We start from the raw sequence: 27,798 nt of genomic DNA on the forward strand, positions 1-27,798 counted from the left end.
CTCTTCCTGGTGGAGAAGGGCATGGCAACCCATTCCAGTATTCCTGCCTGGAGAATCCATGAACAGAGGAGCCTGGTGAGCTACAATCCACGGAGCTGCAAAGGGTCCGACACAACTGAGTGGCTCAGCACTCACATGCACATCTGGTGATTCCCGTGCACTGATGTGGAGGATCTGGAGGGGCCGAGGCAACAAGGTGACATGACTTCCCCGAGGGCCCCCAGCGGAGGACTGTGCAGCCCTGGCTTGAGCACCCACCTGGGACCTGGCCCTAGAGCCCCACCCCCCTCCCCTGCACTGACCATTGCACATCACTGCTGCTTCAGTGAGCAGCAGCAGGAGCTTCTGAGTATGACGTTGCCAAAGGGGCAGTAATAATAGAGCTGCAGGGCTATGGGGGATTCGGGCGATTCCTAAGGAAGGTGGCTGGGCCCTGTTTTTTTTTTTTTGGAGTAGGTGGGGGGTACATCAGGGACCAAAGTCAAGGTCTAGAGGCAGAGACAACGAAACTGTGTTGAGCGGGAAGGGGACAAGGCTACTTTAGCTGGAATGGGCTGTCCCCGCGCAGGAGAAAGGCAGAGAGGCGGGTGGTGGCGGGGCGGGACCCCGCCCCAGGCCTGCCCCTTCCTCCCGCTGCTGGCAGTCACTCAGGGAGAAGGGCATTAAATAAATGACATCAGACAGAACACCTGGCCCCTGCATGTGGCACCTGCTCCCAACAGGGAAGGCTAGCAGAGACTAGAGCGAAAGGAGGCTTAGGGTCTCGGGGTTGGGGGAGTGTCTGCGTGGAAGGAATGTCACTCAGGGACGCCCTGTGTGAAGTCCCCAAGTGGAAACACGTTTGGCAAAGTTCCAGGAGCTGAACCGAAGCCGGAGAGGGTGGCGGAGAACAGCAGGGACTTCCAGGCAGCCCCACAAGACATTTCGACCAGCTCTCCTGTGCATGTGTGGGAACCTGCCCTGATGCACCTGTCCCCTGACAACAGCCCCTGGCGCCAGCAGGTCTGGCTGGGGAGGAATGCCCCTAAGGACTTCGCCCTGAGAGGCAGAGCAATGTCAATAATTGCAGCCATCAGAGTAACCCTGTGCTGCCTGAAGCGCAGCCAGAGCGCCACCCGGGTGAGCTGGGTGTCCCGGGGAGCGGTGTGGAGGGACTTTTAGGTGAATAGTCATACTTCACTTAGTCTGTGTCCGAGCAAAAGGAAACTAGCTTGCCAAATGTGATTGTTTTTAAATTTTTCAAAAACCTTTTTGCTTTATACCGGAGTAGAGCCGATTAACAATGTTATGGTAGTTTCAGGTGAACAGTGAAGGGACTCAGTCATACATATACATGTATCCATTCTCCCCCAAACCCCCTTCCCATCCAGCTGCCACATAACATTGAGCAGAGTCCCATGTGCTATACAGTGGGTCCTTGTTGGTTATCCACTTTGAATATAGCAGTGTGTACATGCCCATCCCCAAAGGGATATTTGGAAATTTGATTTTTGGTTTTTTTTTTTTTTCGCTAAAAGCTTAGGAAGAAGTAAGTTAAAAAACCAATCAAGTGAATTGATTTCAAGAAACATACGAAATAACAATACTTCAGGTGGTTCACAGATAGGACAAAAGTCCTAAAGGTCACAGGCAAACCATTAAAGTTTGGGTTACAGTGATGTGATCTGACACAAAGACCATCTCTTAGGCTAACATTTAGTGACGACACTCAACTCAGCTGTCACACTCTGCCCAGCGCCTGGACTCCCCAGAATTCACCTGTTCCATCAACACGAGGTTACTGAGCACTTACTTGTGCCAAGCCTGTGCTGGACTCTAAGGCTGCTGCACAGACCAAAAGACCCACACTCTGGCTGCTGGGACTGACATCAAGCGGAAGGGATAGAAAAAGACCAGATAAACGTGTGGTCAGATAGCGAGTGGGCTAAGAAGGAAGCTAAGAGAGATAGAAGGACAGCATATGCCTGCAAGTTGGCTGATTTAGAAAGCAGTCAGCTGAGTAGACACCGGAAAGGAGGGAGGGAGGGAGGGAGCTCGGTCGACTCCTGGGAAATGAGGGTCCAGGGAAAGTCGAGATCAGGTGCAAATGTCCAGCACAGGAATGTACTTGCGGTGGTCATGGAACAGGAAACTAACCAGCATGCATGGAGTTGTGTATAGGAGCCTGAGCAGTTGCCCAGGGGAGCTGGATCACAGCAGGGTTTTAGGCCACAGTCAGGACTCGGACTGTGAGTGAACTGGGGAGCCGCTGGAGACTTACACAAAGAGGAGCATTAGGGAGGGGTTTTGGTGACCCTGCTGGCAGCTGTTTAGACAGTGAGCACAGGGGATCATTAGGCCAGCGGCTCCGGAGGCCATGACTCCTGTCCAAGAGAGGGGGAAGTGGGTGGTGAGAGGGAAGAGACCTGTTCTAGAGAGGGCCCTGAGGAGACCGGCTGATACAGAGGGGAAGAAGAGAGGAGCCCGAGATGCTGGCCACTTTCTTAGACGCTGGAGAGGCGGGGAGGAGCTAGCTGGGTGGAGAGCACAGCCCTCAGTATGTTCAAGGACAGGCAAGGCTGACAGGACTCTTCTCTCAGGACGCATCAAGCTGAGGGAGAGTCAGCACCCGTGACACAGTGACTCAGAGCTGGGGACACAAGCAGGAGAAGAGTTTTAGCCGGGCCAGGCTGGTCTCGCAGCTGCACCTGTCAGGAGGGAGGGGCCGCTTGGTGAAGAAGGGGCCGGGCACCTGGGCATGTCAACAAGGACCGTTTTGTCCCTCCCCTCCCACCAAACTCCTGGGTCATTCCTGATCGAGGAAAGCCATTCCCGAGTATCTCTCTTGGACAGGAATCATGGCTTCCAGAGCCCCTGGCCTGATGATCCCCTGTGCTCACTCTCCACACAGCGGCCAGCAGGGTTTCCCACCTTATCTTGAGAACTAGTGCCTGGGGCAGGCAGCTGCACATACCCAAAGAAGAAAGGGCTCCAGGCTATGTGCTGACTACTCCCCTGAGGGTGGGAGGAGGAACCCCACGGCTCTGCCCAGGAGGAGCCACGCCTCCTTCTTTCCCCACCTTCCTCACTCTGCAAAACATGATCCCTGATATAAATTGGACTTCAGAATCAATTTCTTTTTGCTCTGGGAAAGTTTTTTTAAGAGAATGACAGGACAAACTATAGGAGAAAATAGTTCAAGTCACTTAACCTGACAAAAAACTCATGTCTAGAATGAGTATATAAAGAACTCTCAACATTCAAAAACATCAAACATCAAACAACTAAAAGATGAGCAAAAAAAAAAACACGTGGGGGGTGGGGGGCAAAAGGCAGGAAGAGACATTTCACTGAAGATGGTATTTGGATAGAAAATAATCATATAGAAAGATGTTCAACATCATTAACCTTTAGAGAAATTCAAGTTAAGATCACAATGAACTATCATTCTCATACACCTACTAGACAGCTAAAAGGATGTGTAGTAATGAAAGCATTTATACATTGCTAGTGGGAATGTAAAATTGTCCAGCCACTTTGAAAAACAGTCTCAAGACAGTTTCTCAAAAGGTTGAACCTAGAATTCCAATCTGCCTCTGAAATTCTATTCCTAGGGTATATACCCAAGAGAAATGAAAACACATCCACCCCAAAATTTGCACACAACTGTTGATAGCTCATTACTCATAAAAACCAAAACATGGGAACAACCCAAATGTCTACCAAGTGATGAATGAATAAAGAAGATACGATATATCCATACAATGAAGTACCACTCCTTGACAATAAAAAGAAATGGAGTGCTGTACAGATCCTGCAAAATGATGAACTTAAAAACATTAAGTGAAAGAAGTCAGTCACAAAAAGCTACAGATTGTATGATTGCATTCCTATGAAATGACCAGGAAAAGACAATCTGTAGAGACAGAGAGTAGATTTCGTTGTTGCCTAGGGCTGGGGTGCAGGTGTCGAGAGGAAACGGGGGGGAGACTGTTAATGGTGATGAGCATTTTGGGGTGATGAGATGATCTAAAATTGGCTGTGGTGATGGTTTGCACAATGCCGTGAATACACTTAAAACCATTGACGGGTATGCTTTAAGTAGGTGGATTGTATGGGCAATTAGAAAATGGGCAAAAGACCTAAAAAGATACTTCACCAAAGAGGATACACAAATGGCAAATAAGCCCATGAACATATGTTCAGCACCACTAGCCATTAGTGAAATGCAAATCAAGTCTGTGCAAACCACTGCATACCAATGAAACAACTGAAATTAAAAATAATAATGATAGTAAATGCTGGTGAGGATGCAGTGAGACTGGATCATTCATACGTGGCTGGTGGGAATGTAAAATGGTACAGCCACTCTCGAAAAACGAATGAAATCATCCTACCATATGACTTGGCAATTGCAGTTCTAGGCATTGATGCCCAATAAGTAAAAATTCATATCTACACCAAAACCTGTACACGGTTATTCAAAGCAGCCTTATTTGTAACAGCCCAAATAGAAAACAATCTACATGTGCCTCAATACTAAATGGTTCAAGGATTGTGATACATCTATGTGCTACACAGTACAATGTACATAATACATTCCACTGCTACATAGTACTCTGTGGATGTATCACAACTCCCTGGGATACAGCCAACAATTGTTCTATATCCAGGAGTACTATGTAGCAAGTACTATGTAGCAATGGAATGAGATATGGGACAGACGTCAACTTGGAAAATTATGAAGGGCATTATACTGAGTTAAACAAACAAACAAACAAAAAAGGACTTCCCTGATGGTCCAGCGGTAAGACACTGTGCTCCCAATACAAGGAGCCCAGGTTCGATCCCTGGTCAGGGAACTAGATCCCCACATGATGCACCTAAGAGTTGCCATGGTTGCAACTACAGATATCGCACGCCCAAGCTAAGACCCAGTGCAGACAAAGAAATAAATCCTTAAAAAGTCCTAACGGATCATGTACCATGTGACTCCTTTTATTTACTATTATCAAAATGACAAAATGGTAGAGATGGAGAACAGATTACTGGTTAGAGATAGTGGAGGAAAGGGAGGTGGATGTGACTACAAGGGTGATCTTGGCGATAATGGAATATTTCTGTATCTTGTCTACAATGGTTATGTACATCTAGGTTGTACTACACCTAATTATGTAAGAAGTAACCATCAGAAGAAACTCATCACAGGGCACACCAGACTCTTCTATCTTTGTCACTTCCTTTGAGTCTATAATTATTTCAAAATAAAAAGTTCAAAAAAAAAAAAAAAAAAACAGAAAACAACCCAGTGATCTCAGTGGGGGACTCCCAGGCCAGGGGAAAAGATCCAGTCTTCAATAGGGCACCGACTGGGGATGTATATTCTGGCTCACCAGCTAGGAGTGTCTGCTGGCATAGCTCCAGGCATTGCTGATGGTCACAGGAGGAAATTGGTCAGGGAGTTCAAGGGCATGCCCTGATTTCTGGAAGTCAAGGGCTGCACGGAGGAGGCAGGGCTAAGGAATCAGGACTTCTGAGAACGCAGCTCTGGTGCCTTCACATCTTTTCCTCCAAAGAGGCAGGTGGTCTCTGTTTTGGGGTGTCATCTGCCCTGAACAATGAGGACGACAGCACCTTTCTCACAGGGTTAAGTGAGGTCACACATGCGCTGCACTCAGCTGCCTATGACATACGACATGTGATGAGCACCTGGAGAACAGACCTGGGTTCAAAGCCCAGTCCTGCCACCTGTCAACTGTGAGCTGTCCCTCAGTTTCCCCTCTAAGGATGGTGCAGACATGGGTGGTTCTGACTTCCTGAGTGTGCTGTGAGCAATCAGGAGCATGCAAAGCACTTTGCACGGTGGTGGCCATGAAATGAGCATCACTGTAAAAGTGTGCTGTCGTTATTGCTGATATTCCCTTGCTCTGCCTGACAGATACTCCATGGTGACATCACTTCACGGATACCTCTGGCTGCTCATCTCTAGCTTGATTTTGATAGAGAGGCTCTCTGAGACCAAATCGTGGTTCCCCGCCTGTGCCCCAGAGATGATGTTCCAGGCAGACCAAGCTCTGGGGTAAGAGTGGGGTCTTTGGCTGTGTCCTGCCTGTGAGCTGGGGCTGTCACCTCATCTCCAGGGAGCACTGTTGACCAATTATGATACAATGTATTAAGTGAGTAATAGTTACATAATCACAATAGTAAAAGATGTTATCACTTTTCACAATCAGTAGCCAGACAAAAAAATAAAAGAAAATTACAATCTCAAGCTATAATGGGAACATGATTAACCTAACAGTATAAGATATACAAAGTGGAAGTGCATATGTACATGTTTTCATCTGCTCAGCCAGTCTTTAGACTAATGCATTTAACCCATTTACATTCAAGGTAATTATCGACATGCATAATCCTATTACCATTTTCTTAATTGTTTTGGGCGACATGCATAATCCTATTACCATTTTCTTAATTGTTTTGGGCTTATATTCTATAGGCAGGGCCTTTTATTCTCTTGGTTTCTACCTAGAGAAGTTCCTTTAGCATTTGTTGTAAAGTTGTTTGGTAGTGATGAATTCTTTTAACTTCTGCTTGCCTGGAAAGCTTTCGATTTCTCCATCAGATCTGAGAGTCTTGCTGGGTAGAGTATTCCTGGTTGTAGGTTCTTCCCTTTCATCACTTTAAATGGGTCATGCCATTCCCTTTTGGTTTGTAGGGTTTCTGTTGAGAAATCAGCTGATAGCCTGATGGGAGTTCCCTCATATGTTGTTTGTCATTTTCCCCTTGTTGCTTTTAATTTTTTATCTCTGTCTTGAATTTTTCCCTCAGTTTGATTACTGTATGCCTCAGTGTGTTCTTCTTTGGGTTTATCCTGCCTGGGACTCTGCACTTCCTTTACGTGGTTGATTATTTCCTTTCCCGTGTTAGGGATGTTTTCTGTTATTATCTCTTCAAAGATTTTCTCAGGTCCTTTCTCTCTCTCTTCTCCTTCTGGGACCCCTATAGTGCAAATGTTCATGTCTTTAATGTTGTCCCAGAGGTCCCTTACGCTGTCTTCATTCCTTTTCATTCTTTTTTCTATATTCTGTTCTGTGGCAGCGATTTCCACCCTCCTGTCCTCCAAGCCATTTATCCATGCTTCTGTCTCAGTTATTCTGCTATGGATTCCTTCTAGCGTTTTATTCATCTGTTTGTTCCTTAGTTCTTCTAGGTCTTTGGTAAACAATTCTTACATCTTCTCAAATCTTTGCCTCCATTCTTTTTCTTAGATCCTGAATCATATGCACTATCATTAATCTGAATTCTTTTTCTGGAAAGTTGCCTGTCTCCACTTCATTTAGTTGTTTTTCTGGAGGTTAGCTTGTCCCTTCATCTGGGACATAAATTTCTGCATTTTCATGCTAATTAACTTGTTGTAATGTGGTTTTGTTTTAGTTGCTGTGGGATTGTGGTTTTTCTTCCTCCTTCTGTCTACCCTCTCATGGAGGAGGCTAAGAGGCTTTTAAGAGGCAATGGCACCCCACTTCAGTACTCTTGCCTGGAAAATCCCATGGATGGAGGAGCCTGGTAGGCTGCAGTCCATGGGGTTGCTGATAGTTGCATGCGACTCAGTGACTTCACTTTCACTTTTCATTTTCATGCATTGGAGAAGGAAACAGCAACCCACTCCAGTGTTCTTGCTTGGAGAATCCCAGGAACGGGGGAGCCTGGTGGGTTGCCATCTATGGGGTTGCACAGAGTCAGACACGATTGAAACAACTTAGCAAGAGGCTTTTATAAGCTTCCTGATGGGAGGGATTGGTGGCGGGGAAAACTGGGTCTTGCTCTGGTGGGCAGGGCCTTGCTCAGTAAAGCTTTAATCCAATTATCTGCTAATAATTGGATTGGGCCCCCTCCCTGGTAGTTTTTGGCCTAAGGTGACCCAGCCCTCCAACTTACCTTGAATCATGAATAAAGCAGTGCCAGAAAAACATCTACTTCTGCTTTATTGATTACACCAAAGCCTTTGCTGGTGTAGATCACAACAATCTGTGCAAAATTCTCTGAGATGGGAATACCAGACCACCTGACCTGCTTCCTGAGAAATCTGTATGCAGGTCAAGAAGCAACAGTTAGAACCAGACATGGAATAACAAAATGGTTCCAAACTGGGAAAGGAGTGCATCAAGGCTGTATATTGTCACCCTGCTTATTTAACTCATATTCAGAGTACATCATGTGAAATGCCAGGCTGGATAAAGCACAAGCTGGAATCAAGATTGCCAGGAGAAATATGAACAAACTCAGATACGCAGATGACACCCTCCTTATGGCAGAAAGTGAAGAGGAACTCTTGAGTGAAGAGCCTCTTGATGAAAGTGAAAGAGGAGAGTGAAAAAGCTGGCTTAAAACTCAGCATTCACAAAACCAAGATCATGGCATCCGGTCCCATCACTTCATGACAAATAGATGGGGAGACAATCGAAACAGTGAGAGACTTTATTTTCTTGGGCTCCAAAATCACTGCAGATGGTGACTGCAGCCATGAAATTAAAAGATGCTTGCTCTTGGAAGAAAAGCTTTGACCAATCTAGAGAGCATACTAAAAAGCAGAGACATTACTTTGCCAACAAAGGTCCATCTAGTCAAGGCTATGGTTTTTCCAGTAGTCATGTATGGCTGTGAGAGTTGGACTATAAAGAAAGCTGAGCACCGAAGAATTGATGCTTTTGAGCTGTGATGTTGGAGAAGACTCTTGAGAGTCCCTTGGACTGCAAGGATATCCAACCAGTCCATAAGGGAAATCAATCCTGGGTATTCATTGGAAGGACTGATGCTGAAACTCCAATACTTTGGCCACCTGATGTGAAAAGCTGACTCATTTGAAAAGACCCTGATGCTGGGAAAGATTGAGGGCAGGAGGAGAAGGGGATGACAGGATGAGATGGTTGGATGGCATCACCGACTCAATGGACATGAGTTTGGGTAAACTCCGGGAGTTGGTGATGGACAGGGAGGCCTGGCATGCTGCATTTCATGGGGTCGCAAAGAGTCAGACACTGCTGAGTGACTGAACTGACCTGAACTGAACACCAAAGAATTAATGCTTTTGAACTATGGTGTTGGAGAAGACTCTTGAGAGTCCCTTGGACTGCAAGGAGATCAAAACTGTCAACCCTAAAGGAAATCAGTCCTGAATATTCATTGAAGGACTGATGCTGAAGCTGAAACCCCCATACTTTGGCCACCTGATGCAAAGAACTGACTCATTGGAAAAGACTCGGATGCTGGGAGGGATTGGGGGCAGGAGGAAGAGGGGATGACAGAGGATGAGATGGTTGGATGGCATCACTGACTCAATGGACAAGAGTTTGAACAAGCTGCGGGAGTTGGTGATGGACAGGGAAGCCTGGCATGCTGCAGTCCATGGGGTCACAAAGAGCTGGACACGACAGAGTGGCTAAGCTGACCCAGCCCTGGGGTCCATGGGCTCTATGGTCTGATTAATGGCAAACTCCAAGAGACTTTACTCTAAAAGGGACCTTCCAAAACAGCTGCTGCCGGTCCCTCTGTCCCTGTGGTAAGCCCCTGCCAACCCAACCCGCACCTCCACAGTAGACCTTCCAACACTAGCAGGCAGTTTTGGTTCAGTTTCCTGTGGAGTCACTGCTCCTTTCCTCTGAGTCTTTGTGTTTGCAAGGTTCTATTTGTGCCCTCCAAGACTGAAGTCTCTGTTTCCCCCAGTTCCATGGAAGTCTGGTAATCAAGCCCCACTGGCCTTTAAGGTTAGATCCCTGGAGGTTCCCGGTCCCTTTGTTAGGTCCCCAGGCTGGGAACCCTGACCTGGGGTTCTGAACCTTCAGAACAGTGGGAGAACTTCTTTGGTATTATTGTTCTCCAGTCTGTGGGTCACCCATCTGGGGGGTATGGGATTTGATTTAATCTTGATTGTGCCCCTCCTACTGTCTTGTCGTGTCTTGTCTTTGGACATGGGGTGTCTTTTTTCAGTAGGTTCAGCATCCTCCTGTTGACGGTTATTCAACAGCTAGTTGTGATTTTGGTGCTCTCAAAGAAGGAGATGAGCATGTATCCTTCTCCGTCCTCTGGAACTGGAAGCCCAAGAAATCTGGACTTGTACTTTAAATTTCAGTTTCTAAATATTCATTATTAATATAAAGAAATGTGACTAATTTTTGTGTTGATCTTGTATTCTGCACCCTTGCTGAATTCACTGATTAATTTTGGAATTTTTTTGTAGGTGCCTTGGGATTTTCTACACAGACCTTTATGTTATCTGGAAATAGATTTTATTGCTTCTTTTCAGATCTATATGCTTCTTATTGCCTTTCTATATCTTCTTATGCTGTCTAGAACTTCCAGAACTATATTGAATAGAAGTAACTGAGAGTGAACTTTCTTGCCTTGCTACCAAGCTTGAAGGAGAGAGTATTAACACTGTTAAGAATTAAGTATGTTTTGTAGATTAGTTGTAGGTAATCAAGTTGAAATTTTTTTATTCTTAGTTTTCAGAGAGTTTTTATCATAAAAGGGTGATGAATTTTGCCAAATGCTTTTTATTCAACAATTTATATGATCGGGTGAGTTTTCTTCTTTGTCCCATTAATGTGAGATTACATTGACTGATTTTCGAATATTGAACCAGACTTGCATCCCTGGAATAACCCCCACATGGTTATAGTTGTATAATTCTTTTGATATATTGCCGAATTCTATCTGCTAACATGTTGTTAAGGACTTTTGCACCCATTTTCACAAAGAATATTGGTCTGTAGTTTTCTTTTTCATCCTATCTTTTCATACTATCAGTTCAGATCAGTTGCTCAGTTGTGTCCAGCTCTTTGTGACCCCATGGACTGCAGCACGCCAGGCTTCTTGTCCATCACCAACTCCTGCAGCTTGTTCAAACTCATGTCCATCGAGTCAGTGATGCCATCCAACCATCTCATCCTCTGTCATCCCCTTTTCCTTCTGCCTTCAATCTTTCCCAGCATCAGAGTCTTTTCCAGTGAGTCAGTTCTTTGCATCAGGTGGCCAAAGTATTGGAGTTTCATCTTCAGCATCAGTCCTTCAATGAATATTCAGGACTGATTTCCTTTAGGGGTGGCTGGTTTGATCTCCTTGCAGTCCAAGGGACTCTCAAGAGTCTTCTCCAACATCACAGCTCAAAAGCATCAATTCTTCGGTGCTCAGCTTTCTTTATAGTCCAACTCTCACAGCCATACATGACTACTGGAAAAACCACAGCTTTGACTAGGTGGAAATTTATTGGCAATGTAATGTCTCTGCTTTTTAGTATGCTCTCTAGATTGGTCAAAGCTTTTCTTCCAAGGAGCAAGCATCTTTTAATTTCATGGCTGCAGTCACCATCTGCAGTGATTTTGGAGCCCAAGAAAATAAAGTCTCTCACTGTTTCGATTGTCTCCCCATCTATTTGTCATGAAGTGATGGGACCGGATGCCATGATCTTGGTTTTGTGAATGTTGAGTTTTAAGGCAGCTTTTTCACTCTCCTCTTTCACTTTCATCAAGAGGCTCTTCACTCAAGAGTTCCTCTTCACTTTCTGCCATAAAGAGAGTGTCATCTGCGTATCTGAGTTTGTTCATATTTCTCCTGGCAATCTTGATTCCAGCTTGTGCTTTATCCAGCCCAGCATTTCACATGATGTACTCTGCATATAAGTTAAATAAGCAGGGTGACAATATACAGCCTTGATGCACTCCTTTCCCAGTTTGGAACCATTTTGTTATTCCATGTCTGGTTCTAACTGTTGCTTCTTGACCTGCATACAGATTTCTCAGGAAGCAGGTCAGGTGGTCTGGTATTCCCATCTCAGAGAATTTTGCACAGTTTGTTATGATCTACACAAGCAAAGGCTTTGGTATAATCAATAATGCAGAAGTAGATGTTTTTCTGGAATTCTCTTGCTTTTTCTGTTATCCAGTGGATGTTGGCAATTTGATCTCTGGTTCCTCTGCCTTTTCTAAAACTAGCTTGAACATCTGGAACTTCTGAAGCCTGACTTGGAGAATGTTGAGCATTGCTTTGCTAGCTTGTGAGATGAGTGCAATCGTGCGGTAGTTTGAACATTCTTTGTCATTGCCCTTCTTTGGGATTGGAATGGAAACTGACCTTTTCCAGTCCTGTGGAGTCCTCTGGGAGGGTCCCCGGAGTCTGTGAGGGCCCCACAGAGTCCCAGGAGAGTCTCTGTGTTTTATATTGTATTTGTCTTTTTTGTTTTGTTTTGGTTTCAGGGTAATACTGGCTTCATAGAAAGAGTTGGAAAGCATTCTCTCTACCATTTTCTACAAAATAGATTATGTAGAATTGGTTTTAATTCTTCTTTAAATGATGGATAGAATTCTCCAGTAAAACCATATTGACCTGAACGCTCAGTTTGCATGTTTTAAATTACTTTAGTATTTATAGGGCTATTCAAATTATCTGATTCATAGTGATTGAGTTGTGGTAGCTTGTACTTTTTGAGGAATTGATCCGTTTACTCTAAGTAGATAGAGTTTTTCATGATATTCTCTTATTATCTTTTTGACATCTGCAGGGTATGTAGAAATATTCTCTGTTTCACTTTTGATATTAACGATTTCTCTCTCTTTTTGTCAGTCTTGCTGGAGATCCGTCAATTTTCTTGATCTTTTCAGTGAACCAGGTATTTTATTTCCTCTATTATTTTTCTATTTTCAATTTCATTGATTTCTGCTTTTATATTTATTATCTCTTTCCTTATGCCTGTTTTAGATTTGTTTTGCTCTTATTTGTCTAGTTTCTAGAGATGGAATCTTATGTTATTGATTTGAGGCTTACTTTTTTTTTTTTTTTTTGGCTTGCAGGAACTTAATTCCCCAACCAGGAATTAAACCCTGGCTCTTTACAGTGAAAGTACCAAGTCCTAACCACCAGACTACCAGGGAACTCTCAAGACTTACTTTTTTAATGAAAACATTCAGTGCCATAAATTTCTCCCTTGTGTTTTAGCTGTGTCCCACAAAGTGTGATAGGCTCTATTTTCATTTTCTTTCAGTTCAATGTATTATTAAATTTCCCCTGAGATGTTCCCTTTGATCCATAGGCTATTTAGAAGTGCGCTGTTTGGTTTTCAGGTGTTTGCGGATGCTTCTGTTTTTTATTTCTAGTTTGATTCCATTGTGGTTAAAGCATATACTGTATGTGATTTCAATTCTTTCAAATTTTTTGAGGCTTGTTTTATGGCCCTAAATTTGGTTGATCTTGGTATACATTCTATGCTTCCTTGGAAATAACGTGTATTTTGTTGTTTTTGGGTGGAGTAGTAGTCAGCGAATGTCAGCTAGATACTGTTTGTTGATGATGTTGCTGGTTGATGGTATTGTCCTTTGCTGTTTTTGTCTCGCTCTCCTATCAGTTGTTGAGGATGAGTGTTGAAGTTTCCAACTATAACTGTGGATTGTCTATTCTTTCACTTCTATTGGATTTTGCTTCACACAGTCTTTAGCTCTGTTGTTTGGTGCTTACACATTTAGAGTGCTATGTTTTGGTGAATCAACCCTTTCCTTATTGCATAATATCCTTCTCTGTCTTGGATCATTTTCTTTGTTCTGAAATCTACTATGCTGTTGCTGCTTAGAAGGCTTCAGTTGTGTCCAACCCTGTGCGACCCTATGGACTACAACCCACCAGGTTCCTTGGTCCGTGGGATTCTCCAGGCAAGAATACTGGAGTGGGTAGGCATGCCCTCCACCAGGGAATCTTCCTGACCCAGGCGTTGAACCTGGGCCTCCTGAATTGCAGGCAGATTCTTTACCACGGAGCCACCTGTATTATAGCCACTCCTATTTTCTTTTTAAAATTGAGATATAATCAACATATAACATTATGTTAGTTTCAGGTGTGGAATGTAATGATTCAATATTTATATCTACTGCAAAACAATCACTACAATAAGTCTGGTTAACATTCATCAGCATAAATAGCTACTATTTTTCTTCTTGTGATGAGAACTTTTAAGATTTACTCTCTTCGCAACTGTCAAATACACAATACAGCAATAGTAACTATAGTCACCATGCTGTAACTTACATCCCTAGGATTGATTTATTTATTTTATAACCAGAAATTTGTACCTTTAACCCACTTCTACCCCTTTTGCCCACCCCCTACTCCCTGCCTCTGGCAACCACCAAACTGTTCTTTGTATCTATGGGTTCGTTTTCAGTAAAGATTCCACCTGTAAGTGAGATCATACGGTATTTGTCTTTCTCTGACTTATTTCACTTAGGGTAATTCCCTCCAGTCCCATCCATGTGGTAGCAAATGGCAAGATACTCTTCTTTCATGGCTGAAAAATATTCCTTTGTGTACATATTCTTTATCCACACTTCCATTGATGAACATGCAGGTTGCTTCCATGTCTGCAGGGAACATTGAGGTGCCAATATCCTTTCGAGTTAGGGTTGTATTTCCTTCAGAGAAATACCCAGAAGTGGCCTTGCTGTCACAAGGAGCTGGGGCCGGGGGCGTGGCCAAGAAGAGTGAAAATAGGTCACTGGCGACTCCGCTGTGCTTCCCCTTTCACTCTTAGATGCTGCCAGGGTCCCCGAAGAGGAAAGACACATGAGGAAACAGGTAAAAACTATTTTGTTCTTTTTTGCATTAGACAAGCACACATGGAGCAGCCGCTGAAAGCTGGCACAATTCGGGGGCTGGGAGCACAGTGGGGACTCTCTTCCCTTCTCCTGCCAGTATGACAACAGGTGGCAGTCCCCTGTCTTTGAGCATCTTTCTGGCAAGTCATCTGAGAGCAGGAGGGTTCCCTGCCCTCACGGAGTGCCCAGGAGGGGATAGCAGACCCAGGGAGGCCAGCTCTGAGGTCCTGCGAGGCTCTATGTGGGCTGGTGTTGAGCAGAGCACATGTCTGGAGCCTTTGCGCACAGGGCCGACTGTCCCCAGCCTCCCTGCGCTATCCCACCTCAGCAGCCTTCCAATCGCAGGCCTGGGGCCCACACTTTGTGCCCCAGAGACCGCCTGAAGCTCCATGGGGATAAGCATACAGCCCTGCTCTGAGAAGCGCCCCTCTCCCACTGGCCTGGTATCCTCCAGCGGGTCCCCAATGAGGGTGTGACTGGTGGCTGCTGGCAGAGGGGTACTCTTGCCCAACCCCTGGAGGCTAGTCTTTGCCACGAGGAATGGACGCTGGCCCTGGCCACGGCCCTTGTGGAAACCCAAAGGGGGCCCAAAGTGCATCCCTTGGAATACTGACCCTGGGACTAAAGCGTGTAAAATAGTTCCCCTGGCTAAAGAAGCTGGGGCCTTGTGCTGTACTCTAAGCTCCATGCTGGGGAATGCACAAGGCCTATACAGCTGGTTAAAGGGCCTGAAAAGGTCTACGCTGAAGAATTCCATTTCACATTTTTTAATCCAGCTTTTGACCTTAAAGACTTTTTTCTGTGTAATGTGATTAACACCTGCAGAGCTGTATGGTCCCTGCATGGAGTGTCTACCCCATCCATGCCTGGGGCCAGACCAGCATGACTTCTGGGCCTAGGAACAAGACTTCTTGTTACTTTCAGCCGGCAGCCTAGCTTTCCCCATGCTGGTTGTGGACACCCAACAGTCCTTAGCCTAAGCCACACAACCGGAGGAGATAAACAGCCAGAGCGGCTGGGGGCAGGGGTGCTGATGTGTGGGAACTGTTGGCTGGGCAGGGAGGGGGTGGGAAGGAGACGAAGGTCTGGGCTGAGACAGGAGACACACTCTGTTGGCCTGTCCTGGTGACCTACCCCCCCCAGGGACAGGCCTGAAGGGTGCAACCATGCAAATTGGGACTTAAATTTAACTCTATGTAAATGTAACTCTGTGTAAAAGTCTAGTGAGTTAGCTGTCCAGCTCATTGCGTGTGTGCACACACACACAGGCAGTGGTTGCACATGGGTGGCCCTTGGACCACCTCTAGCCCACAGACAGGTTTTGTTTGACCAGCATGGTGTTTATTTGTTTTGTTTTGTTTCAAAGCAAGACACGAAATTTTGGCTTCTTGCAGCTTTTAAAACAGTAGAAGATAGGGCAGTACTGGGCCCACATTCCCACCTGACTGGAACTGAGATAGGCATGGCCTTTACTCAAGGCCGGTGTCAATACCTGGTTGATTTGTTTCCTACCGAACCCAGGGTATGGGGCAGGGGGGTGGTGCTCTGAATGGTCCCTTGGACCACATTCTCCTGAGTCCTCTCAGATCCATCTAAATGCTCTCCTGGCATCATGCTTAATGACTGGCTTTAGAGTTGTTGTTGTTGTTGTTTTCCTGGTCTTTAAAATCAGAGTTTGGCCCTGTCTCTTTCCTATGTGAAACCCTTCCCTGGTTGCCCCAAGGTAAGCTCCAAGTCACCTAGGGCCTGACATTTGAGGTGCTCAGCAGTTTGGTGCCACTCAAAGCTTGAGAGCTAGCCAGCAAGTTTATAGACGTTTGGATAGATGATTGATTGGATGGATGGATGGTTGGAAGCAAGGAAGAAATGCTAGTCCTACGTGGTGTTGGGCTGATGGGAGAGGCATGGTGTATCCCGAAAAGGCCCATGAGCTTCTGGAATTCCCTATCCTGCTGTGCAACCAGTCACTGTCCTCCGGGGATCAGGGAAAAGGGGTTGGCATATGTGCGCAAGAAGAGCTGTCTGGAAGATGTCAGCGACCAGGTGGCTCAAAGACAAACTCTTCCTGGCCCAGGCTCCTGCCTAGACACAGCACCATGCATCTCCTTGGTCCCTCGCTCCTGCTTCTCGGTAAGGATGGCAGTCTCGGTGGGTCCTTGGGTCTGGGCTGATGGTGGAAGCCGGAGGAGGAGGAAAGACAGGGGAAGAGAAGAGTAAATGTGGGGCAGGGTGGGGACAGGCAGTGTGTGTGCGTGTGTGGGTGTGTATATATATATATATATGTATATATATATATACATATCTGTGTGTGTGCTTGTGTTTGGGCTTCCAAGGTGGCGTTAGTGGTAAAGAACATGCTTGCCAAGGCAGGAGACATATGAGCCGCGGGTTCGATCCCTGGGTTGGAAGATGCCCTGGAGGAGGGCATGACAACTCCCTCCAGTATTCTTACCTGGAGGATCCCCATAGAGGAGCCTGGCAGGCTGTAGTCCATAGGGTCTCAAGGAGTCAGACCCGACTGAAGCGACTTAGGACGCATGCACGTGCATATCCAGGGGCTCTTCCCAACCTAGGGATTGAATCTGGGTCTCCTGCATTGCAGGCAGATTCTTTACCATCTGAGCCACCAGGGAAGCTCATATGTGTGTGTGTGTGTGTGTACACACACCTCTCCCTCTCCCTCCCTGTCTCTTCAGGGGAAATTCTTTATTCCTTTGAAAGTTCTCAGTGTCCCTCACTAATGTTTTCTGTTCACTTTGGTGGGTTCCAGAATACTTGGCTTTCTCTGACTCAACCTGGAAGTTTAAGCATCCTGAGACCCTCTATGCCTGGGATGGAGCCTGCGTCTGGATCCCTTGCACATACAATTGGCTCAAAGGTGGTGGACACACGCTAGATAACCTGACTGTGTACCACAATTTTACGTATGACAAGGAGGCCAAGCACTACAAGGGGACCATCCTCTATAATAAGAACCTGAAAGCCAAGGAGCCTACCCCCAGTCAGGAAAGGGTACGGTTCCTGGGAAACAGCAGAAACAACTGTACCCTCCTCATCAATCCTGTCAAGGTCAATGACAGCGGCCTTCTGGGGCTGAGGGTGACAGCGGGGCTTGAGAAATGGATGGAGTCTCTAGCCCTCAATATCTCTGGTAAGGCCCTGAGGATGGGTCCCTTTGTCTCAGCAAGGAGGAAGGTGGGGCAACATCCGACTCCTGGGAACGATCACAAACTGTGCTGCCTGCAGAGGCCAGACGAGGATGCCAGAGAGACCAGGGAGGCACCAGGACCCCGTGGTGCCCATGGCAAACTGGAGTGTGGGCCTTCACCCCTCCTTGAGCAGACTGCCTGCCACTCAGCTCCTGTACATTCTAGAATCTGGCTTCTGGGTTGCCTGATTTTTCCAGAAAACATGGAGATCTGAATTTTCAAGGGAAACCTCCCAATGTGTTAATGTGAGGGATTAATTCTAACTAGCCCTATGCGGCTACCTGACATACGGATAGGGTATGAACAAAACACAGGTGTGGGGCCCCCACCCCAGGCGGCATGCTCACTCTGTTCCATAGCCTGTGGATTTGGTGGGTGGTTCCGTGCAGCCCTATGTTTGGGGTGAGAGATGCCACAATATGAGGATGGCCCAGCCCCGGGGACAGCGGAGACTGGCTGCAAAACAGGCCTCTCCACTAAAGGAGAGTCAACACTGAGAAGGCAAACACCAGGGCGTGCGACTGAAGCAAGCATAAACCGTAAGACACAGTTCCTAAGGAGGATCAGCTTTCACAAGCCCTTTCAGAGGGTATTTCGGCTGAGCAGAGAAAGGCGGGCCCAGAGACAGAGGTGGACGGAGTGGCCGGGGATTCCTGATGGGTTACTTGGGGCAGGGTGTCTAAAGTGGGTCCATCTCTCAGGCTTCCAGCGTGGTCCCTGCTCTTTTTGTTTTTCTTATTTTAAAAACAGTTTTATTGAGAAAAGTCTAATACAACTCACCTACTAAAAGTGTTCAGTTCAGTATTTGTTAGTGTATTTATAGACATGTTCAACCATTACCACAGTCAATTCTAGAACATTTACATCAGCACAGAAAGAACTGCAGCGCCTCCACCTGTCACTCCTGTGACGGCTAATCTGTGTGTAGATACGGCTGGGGCTTCCCTGGTGGCTCAGACAGTAAAGCATCTGCCTGTAATGAGGGAGACCCAGGTTCAATCCCTGGGTCGGGAAGATTCCCTGGAGAAGGAAATGGCAACCCACTCCAGTATTCTTGCCTGGAGAATTCCATGGATTGAGGAGCCTGGTGGGCTCGCAAAGAGTCGGACACAACTGAGCGACTTCACTTCACAATGGCTGGGCTACAGTAGCCTGGAATATGATCGAACATTATTTTGGATTTTCTATGAAGATGTTTTTAGATAAGATTAATATTTATTTTATTTATTATTTAAAATTTATTTGTTTAATTGGAGAATAATTACTTTATAATACTGTGATGGTTTTTGCCATACATCAGTATGAATCAGTCACAGGTATACAGGTGTCCCCTCCATCCTGAACCCCACTTTCACCTGCCTCCCCACCCTATCCACCCAGGTTGTACAAAGAGCATTGCTGTGGGTGCCCTGCTTCACACACCAAACACACACTGTTATCTGCTTTACACATGGCAGTGTATATGTTTCAGCGCTACTCTCTCAAATCCCCCACCCTCTCCTCCCACTGAGTCCCTGCTCTTTTGCAGAGAGGGCTCCTCAACCCCACATAGAGCTCCGTCAGGAAATCTACGAGGACCAGGAAGTCACTGTCACCTGCTCGCTGAATTTCGCCTGCCGTGATTACCAGATCCATTTGCAGTGGTCCCTGGAGGGGTCTGTGACCACCTATACCAACCTCTCCCCTGATATGGTCACCACCCAGAGCCGCCTCAGTTTCCAGCCCAAGTGGACTCATGATGGCAAGAACCTGACCTGCCAGCTCTGGGACCCCATGAAACAGCGGGTACTCTCGGAGAAAACGGTGTTGCTGGAAGTGAAGCGTGAGTCTCCCCGACGCTCCTGTGGGAGGGACGAGGGTCCTGTCATCTCTTCACCCCCTCAAAGGGGCATGGGAAGCTCAGAGAAGGAAGCGTGATGGGTCTGTGGGCACTCGCAGATGAGAATGGTCCAGGCAGAGCTTCGGCACCCGCTCTGTTCTTCCCATCATCAGCGCTGGTGTTTCAGGGCATGGATTCATGTTAGTGTCTGCTTCCCAGGTGGCACTCGTGGTAAAGCAGGAGACACAAGAGATGCAGGTTTGATCCCTGGGTCAGGAAGATCTCCTGCGGGAGGGCATGACAATCCACTCCAGAATTCTTACTTGGAGAATCCCCCTGGACAGAGGAGCCTGACAGGTTACAGTCCATGGGGTCACAAAGAGTTGTACACGACTAAAGCTACTGAGCATGCGTGCACGCCAAACAGAGTAAAATAATTTAATCTATCCTCAAGCCATGACATGGTTTGGGGATCACCTGGCTAAGGGTTTTTTGTTCCCTTGGGGGGATGGGATGAAGAATTTTTTCACATCATTATTGGAGCCTCACTCATTCATTCAATAAATATTTATTGTGAACCTACTCGGTGCTAAGCCGTATTATGGCTGCCAGGCATAGAGCAGTGAGCAAAGTTCTTGCCCACGTGGCACTAGCATTGCAGTGGGGGATAGGAGAGCAAATAGATAATCAGGGGAATACAGGACATAATTTTAGGTGGTGCTAAGTGTAGTTAAGAAAAAATAGGGACCCCCTTGGTGATCCAGTGGTTAAGACTCTGCCTTGCAATGCAGGGGGCACAGGTTCAGTTTCTAGTCAGGGAGCTAAGATCCCACGTGCTGGAGAGCAACTAAACTCATGTGCCAAAACTAGAAAGTCCATGATCCACAACTAGAGTCTGTGCTGCAACGGAAGGTCCCACAAGATGCAACAATGACCCTGTCCTGCAGCTAAGTCCCAACTCAGCCAAATAAGTAAATATTTAAAAAGAGAGAAAGTAAAAGGAAATCAGGGCTAGGACAGAGAGAGTGAGGGGTGGAGGCTTAACTCAAGCTGAGACTCAGTGAAGGGAGGGACTGAGGCGGGCACACAGTATCTCTGTGAGAAGAGCAACCCAGGGAGAGGGAAGAACAAGTCCAAGACCTTGAGGTAGGAACCTGGCATGTCTGCATCAGAGCAAGGGGCCCCTGGACTGTGTCCAAGGGGCCCAATGGTAGGAAAGGAAGGCTGAGAGGGACTGGGATGCTAGATCTCAGGGGCTGCAGGGAGGGGTTTGGGTTTTTCTCTAAGTGTGGAATCCAGCGAACGGCTTCAAGCAGGGCAGTGGCAAGCTCTGATGGGCCCTCCTGGGAATGCTGCTGGCTGCTGGCCGAGACCAGAGCTGGGGGACTGGGCTTGGGGGGAGCAGAGAGATGAGTCGGGAGGCTGTGACAGTCCCCTGGTGCTTGGACCAGCCCACCTTTGTTGACAAGGGCAACAAGGAGTGGCGCCAGACTCTCAGCCCACTCTATGTAGCCTGCTACTTTATCAGAATTAAGGGGCTGCAGCTTCTCAGCACTTAACACCCTCGGAAAATTCCCTAACCCTCCTGCGCTGTCCTCTGCTCCTCCAGACGCACCAAAGTTGGAGATCCAGGTCAGCCCCGAGGAAGCCACCGTCACAGAGGGAGAGTCTGTGACCATGAGGTGCCAGGTCACCAGCAACCCGCCGCACTGGAGTGTGTCCTGGTTCAAGGACGGGACTCAGCTGGAGGAGCAGGGGACAACACTCACTCTGCCCGAAGTGACCAGGACGATGAGCGGGCAGTACACGTGCCAGGCCTCCAATGATGTGGGCCCAAGACAGTCAGATGCGGTGGATCTCCAGGTGCACTGTGAGCCTCCCGGGAGCTGCAAAAGGGGCAGGCTGGGAGTCAGCAGGGGTGCCACCCAAGCCTTCAGGAGGGGACCCACCCAGGCCCTCAGGAGGGGACCCACAGAGGCCTCTGCTCACCCCACCCCCCACCTCGGCCCCTTCTTCCAGATGCTCCAGAACCTTCCAGGGTTCAGCTCTCCCCCTCGTCCATTAAAGAAGGAGTTACGGTAGAGCTGGCTTGTATGTCAGCAGCCAATCCTCCTCCAGTGAATTACACCTGGTATTTCAATAAGCAAGAAATGCCTGGAAAGAACGGCAGGACCTTCCAGATCCCTCAAGTCCTCGTCAAGCATGCTGGGAAGTACTCCTGCTTGGCAGAAAATAGTCTTGGGCCTGGATCTGTTGACCAGGAAGCTGACTTGGACGTCCAGTGTGAGTAGTCGCAGAGGAAATAGAAGAGTCCGAGAAGGGACAGCAAGCAGAAATCAGGGGCTTCCGACAGATTAGCTTCTGGGAGGCGGGTGTTGTGCTATAGTTCACAGTCATGCCCTTAGCAACAAAACAGGGCCTGGCTCATGGGAGGTGCTCAGCAGATGTTTGTTGACTGAATGAACGGCAAGCTACCAGGGTCCCATGAGGGACACAGAGACTTGGCATCGCTATGCAGCGACTGAGTCCCTGGAGGGGTCCGAAGTTTTTGAGACCTGGGGAAAAATGCCTTGTTACCTCTCTGTCATCTGGCCCTGTTTAGCACCAGTGAGTCTTGGTACTGAGCAGAGCCCAGGACAGAGAGTCCCTATATTTGATCCTTGGACCCTGGGGTATCATGTTAGTGTTAGTGTTAATCGCTCAGTCGTGCCCGACTCTTTGTGACCCCATGAACAACTGCAGCCCACCAGGCTCCACTGCAGCCCACCAGGCTCCGCTGTACATGAGATTTTCCAGGCCAAGGATACTGGAGTGGGTTGCCATTTCCTTCAAATACGCTGGATACCCAAATCCTGGAATCTAGACAACGGATATGGTTTACATTAGTGGCAGCAATGTGTTTACCACTTGCCATGGGGCTCTAATGGCCTCCTCTCACTCCGTCCTCACAATGGTTCCACAAGGTTAGCTACTCACAGGACCCCATTTGACAGATGAGTAAACTGAGGTCTGCAAGCCTCCAAGTGGCAGGATCCAGCAGTCTGGCTCCAGAGCTATGCTTTTTCTTTTTTGAATGAACGCCCTTGCTATATGACCAAGCCTTGACAGCTCCCAGACCCATGCAGAGATCCACAAACAGCAGCCCCTCCTTGCTCAGCACCATACGTACGTACTCTGCCCAGAGCTGTCCTCTTAACCACTGCAACATCCTATCTCAAACCACAATCGGGCCAAATGGCCCGCGCAAGCGGGAAGCACAAGCCTTCCCTCAGCTAACTGACAAACTGTGTCAGTGCAGGGCATGGGGAGAGCAGAGAGGAAGCCGGAAGGAACAGATACTGATATTAGAGGGAGCTATCTTTTCTTCATCCATCTCTCTGGTTTTCTCCCAGATCCCCCCAAGGGGGTCACCACGGTGATTCAAAACCCCACACCAATTCGAGAAGGAGACAGTGTGACCCTGTCCTGCACCTTCAATTCCAGTAACCCCAGAGTTACTCGATATAACTGGAACAGTCCAGGCTCCCAGGACCAGACATCACAGAAGCTGACGATTCGAAAAGTCGCCTGGGACGCACAGCCAGTCAAATGCGAAGCCTGTAACCAGTGGTGTTCGTGGTCTCCCTCCGTCAACCTGAACGTCCTCTGTGAGTGCCCCAGGCCCGCGGGAACTGGGGGGTGGCCCAGCCGGGATAACAGGGTTCTAAGAGTGAGGAGCCCGAAGCCTGGACCACAGTCCTCACAGAGAACTGAGGGATGAGAGTCAGGCCTCGGAGCCAAGGGGAGAGGGAGTCTTGGGGACAGGAGGAGGGAAAGGGATCCCAGAGGTCAGCCTAAGGCCCTTGCTTTCCAGATGCCCCCAAGGACGTCAGCATCCAGATCAGCCCTCATACAGAGATTCGATCTGGGAAGCGGATCCTCCTCCAGTGTGAGTTCTCAAGTAGCCGTCCCGCGGACGTCCACGTCTTCTGGAAGAAAGATGGAAGCCTTCTTCTGAAGGCAGGGAAGACACTTACCTTTGACCCCATCTCTCCAGAAGATTCGGCAACCTACCACTGCTTGGTCAACAACTCCATAGGACAGACCTCATCTGAGGCCCTTGAGCTCCGAGTGATGTGTGAGTGGCTGGAGCTGGAGGCAGATGGCAGAGATGGGCAGAGGACCAGTGACCTGAATCCTGACTTTGCTTGTCCTGTAGATGCTCCCAGAAGGCTGCGTGTGTCCATCAGCCCGAAAGACGGCGTGGTGGAGGGGAAGACGGCAGTCCTGACCTGCGAGAGCGACGCCAACCCTCCCACCTCCCACTACAACTGGTTTGATGGGAATAACCAAGACCTCCACCATTACGGCCAGATGCTGAGGCTGGAGCCGGTGAAGCTGCAGCACGCAGGCAGCTACTGGTGCCGGGGGACCAACCGTCTGGGCCAGAGCCAGTCGCCCCCGACCACCCTCACTGTCTACTGTAAGGCCCCCTCCTTCTTCTCTGGCCCTGGCCACTCCTGGGGCTTCCTCCTCGGCTGTGCTGCTGTGTGTTCAGATCACATCTCTGATCCTGCCCTGCGCACCCTCCCTCTCCTGCAGGGGGCGGACGGGGGTGTGGGGAACCCTGCGCTCAGAGGCCCCTGCTCCACACACAGCTCTTCCACCTTCCTTCTCCTGCTCAGTGTCTCCAGACTCAAGGAGGACTCCCTCTCTGCCTACCTCCCTCCTTCCAGACACCCTGAGCTCCTCTTGGCTCCCTCTCTCTGCCTCTCCCTCTTTGTCTAACACTTGAAAGGCTGCTTGTTTCTATCTTTTGATTTTTTTTTTTAGCAGTGTTTTTTTCCTTTAAGACAATGTAAGTACATGGTAAAAAAAAAAAAAGAAAGAAAGAAAAGAATCAGGATGGAAGGGTAAACAGTGAAAGGACAGTCACTTCTCTCTTGCTCCCTGAGAACTCTGCCTCCTCTCCTCCCTCAAGGCTTTTGCTGTTGGCTGGGTATGTCTCCTTGCAGAAATATTCTGTTCATGCACAATAGGCCTCTAGAGACCTGGGTCCATACACTCTTCTTTGTTACTTAGACTTTGGAAGAGCTCACACATTGCCTTGAATTTTCCTTTCTTCACGTAATGGGGGCTTCCCTAGTGGCTCAGATGGTAAAGAATCTGCCTACAGTGCTGGAGACCAGGGTTTGATCCCTGGGTCGGGAAGACCCCCGGGAGAAGGGAATGGCAACCCACTCCAGTACCCCTGCCTGGAGAATTCCATGGACAGAGGAGCCTGGCAGGCTACAGTCTGTGGGGTTGCAAAAAGTCGGAGACGACTGAGCGGCTAACACTTTCACTTTCCATGTAATAACAGCATTTGGAGATTGTTCTAGATTTGTGCATAAACAGGTGTCTGAAGAGTCTGCAAACACAGTGGGGAATATTTACTTATTGTGTTTTTCTCAGATTAGTGATTGAAGCCAGGACTTTAAATGTAGAGGACCATCACCATGTAAAGCTGGTGCTAAAGGGAGCCAACCTCACTGTGTCATTCAGAAAAGTAACTTAACACCACGTTCCCTAGGCCTCCCCTCTGCAGACACCCTGAGACCTGCCTCCTTTCCTCAGGGTGCAACGTTGCTAAACTATGTGCCCAGTGCCCTCCTCAAGGCTGGGCACAGTCTCCTGCTCTGGGCACACCCACAGGGACAATGGTAGGCTAGGTTCCTGCCTGGACTTGCTGGGTTGAAGGACAAGTGATTTTAAGTAAAGCCAAGTGGCCCTTGGGGCTTCCCAGGTGGCACTAGTGGTAAAGAACCCACCTGCCAATGCAGGGTCAGGAATATCCCCTGGAGGAGGGCATGGCAACCCACTCCAGTATTCTTGCCTGGAGAATCCCATGGACAGAGGAGCCTGGAGGGCTACAGTCCATGGGGTCGCAAAGAGTCGGACACAACTGAAGCGACTGAGCACACACTCACACTCAAGAGGCCTTCTGATGAGACACTACCATTTATGAGGGTTGGGTGCTCTTCGTGTGCCTGAGTCTGTCACAAAGCAGGCGCTCCTCTTGAAAACCGATTGCACTTCCCTCCTAATGAGATGTCCAGAGGGCAGGGCTGGCTTCTCCCTCTTATTCTGAGTCACATGCCTGGGGCATGGAGGAGTTTTGCAGGCTAGAAGGACAGTGGCCTCGCAGAGAGAAGCCGAGGATACCTCCCAGGCAAAGCGTGGAGCAGGCCTGCTCCCCGACTGAGGCTGTGTCATCAACTGACGTACCTCCCTTCTCCATCAGACAGTGCTGCCACCATCAGCCGGCGTGCGGCCTTGGGAGTGGGGTTCTGCCTGGCCATCTTCCTTCTGGCCATCTGGGGAGTCAAGCTTCAGCGGAAGTGAGTGCCTCCTACCACCCGACTCCTTTGCTTTGCCTCCCGCATCCCAGTGAGTGGGTCCTTGCTCACACAGCCTTGCAGCCCCCAGCGTGCTGGGTCCTCAGGGCGCTCTCCCCAGGCCCTTCATCCTCCCTGATCACGTCTTTATTTCTCAGTTGGAAGAGGATTCAGAGACAGCAGGGCCTTCAGGAAAGTTCCGGTGGACAGAGCTTCTTTGTGAGGAATATAAAGGTAGGAGGGCAGAAAGAGGGAATGCAGGGCAGGTCTTGAAGTCAAGAAAGAAGCAAAGTGGAAAATCAACTATGTGTCAATTAAAAAATAAAAAAGAACTTTCCTGGCGGTCCAGTGGTTAAGACTTTGCCTTCCAATGCAGGGCATGTTGGGTTCCATCCTTGGTCAGGTAGCTAGGATTCCACGTGCCACAGGACCAACAAACCGAAACCGAAGACAAAAGTAATATTGTAACAAATTCAATAAAGGCTTTAAAAAAATGGTCCACATAAAAAAAAATCTTTAAAAAGAAACACAGTGGACATGGGTGATAGAGTACTGTGGGGGTGGGTGGGGGAGCTAGGATGGGGAGAGCAGTGATAAGAGCTGAAATTTTGTCTCTCTTTCAGGCTAGAAGGACCCCCCAAGCTGAACGCCCCCACTCCCTGGGGTGCTACAACCCGGTGATGGAAGATACAGTCAGCTATGCTACCTTGAGCTTTCCTCTTGGCGAGACTGACACGCAGAGACTTAGGTACCAGGGGGTGACACCCGCGCCCTGGGAGGGACATGGGGGTAGGGCTCCTGTCCTGCCTTCCTCTTTGCTTCATCTTCTCATTCCAGCTCTGTAACGACCCCCTGGAGAATGGGCTAGGGAACTGGATCTATGCCTTCAAGCAAGGGCCAGTCTCCCTCACCAAGGTTGAGGCTTCATGAAAGACACACATACGTTCACTCAGTGGACACCTGAGCTCCTGCTATGAACACTGGGCATCACACACAGGGGGCTGAGAGGCTGGGGGTGCTCTTAGGGGCTGGGGGAATTGGAAAAAGGAGCAAATTGCATGCAAAAGTCTTCACCTGTGGTTATCTATCTGCCTTCCCTCTCAGAGACGCAGGGAGCTCAGAGATGCGGGAAATTCCCCCAAGCAGGGACGACAGGGTCACCTATGCTGTGGTGCAGAACAGTCAAGTGGTAAGAGGGCAGGGCTGTGGGAGGCGGGGGGAGGGGGAACCTGGCCTCGCCCCTGCGTCCCAGACGGGAAGGACCCGGTGGGCTCCGTGGTGGCAGAGGCTGGGCGCGGGAGGGCTGCCCAGGCCCCGGCATGGTCAGAGCCTGGGCAGGCACCTCCCAGTTAGAGAGGTCAACTGCATCCAGTTTCCAGACAAGAGGGCTTCGTCCTGGGCCCTTGGGACCCTGGGGTGGGGGTAGGGGGAGCCAGGAGGGAAGGGACAGTGGGATTGGACAGTGGGAAGCTGCTCACCACACTGTGGCTTCCTCAGGCCGACTATGAGAACGTGACTCCGGAGGTCCTAGACGATGAGGGCATTCATTACTCGGAGCTGGTCCATTTTGGGAATGGGAAGCGGGCCCTGGCCCAGGAAGGAGTGGAATACGTGACCCTCAAGCACTGATGGGCCAAAACCTTCTCAGCCCCTGCTGCTCTGCTGGGGCGTTATACACATGCACGCACACATGCAAGGTTACTGCAGCCCAGCTGGTGCAGAGAACTTTGTACGTGGCCCAGACACAGTCTCCCTTCTTAGCACTGGTAACCTGCCAAAGTGTTCATTCTTGGTCC

The 27,798-nt window shown here is 48.5% G+C and overlaps 1 protein-coding gene and 1 non-coding gene across 2 annotated transcripts; both read left to right on the forward strand.

Moving 5' to 3' along the window:
• Positions 1–4,769: 4,769 nt before the first annotated feature.
• TRNAG-CCC (transfer RNA glycine (anticodon CCC)) lies at positions 4,770–4,841 on the forward strand. The gene has a single exon. It is a non-coding gene; the product is annotated as a tRNA-Gly (tRNA).
• A 9,745-nt stretch (positions 4,842–14,586) lies between these two features.
• Positions 14,587–27,631, forward strand: CD22 (CD22 molecule). Its single transcript, XM_052656452.1, has 14 exons — positions 14,587–14,598; positions 16,583–16,748; positions 17,389–17,769; positions 19,356–19,649; positions 21,256–21,516; positions 21,666–21,929; positions 23,039–23,293; positions 23,500–23,763; positions 23,845–24,108; positions 25,909–26,005; positions 26,161–26,236; positions 26,626–26,750; positions 27,107–27,191; positions 27,500–27,631. The coding sequence occupies exons 1-14, from the start codon at positions 14,587–14,589 to the stop codon at positions 27,629–27,631; spliced, it is 2,676 nt and encodes an 891-aa protein (XP_052512412.1).
• Positions 27,632–27,798: the final 167 nt, after the last annotated feature.

Source organism: Budorcas taxicolor, chromosome 18, assembly GCF_023091745.1.
Source record: "Budorcas taxicolor isolate Tak-1 chromosome 18, Takin1.1, whole genome shotgun sequence".
NCBI lineage: Eukaryota > Metazoa > Chordata > Mammalia > Artiodactyla > Bovidae > Budorcas > Budorcas taxicolor.

Excerpts from the sequence above, each read along its gene's own strand:
- CD22 (XM_052656452.1), top strand. Across the intron at positions 17,770-19,355 it reads TCTAGCCCTCAATATCTCTG|AGAGGGCTCCTCAACCCCAC; the intron begins GTAAGGCCCTGA and ends GCTCTTTTGCAG. Across the intron at positions 23,764-23,844 it reads CCTTGAGCTCCGAGTGATGT|ATGCTCCCAGAAGGCTGCGT; the intron begins GTGAGTGGCTGG and ends CTTGTCCTGTAG.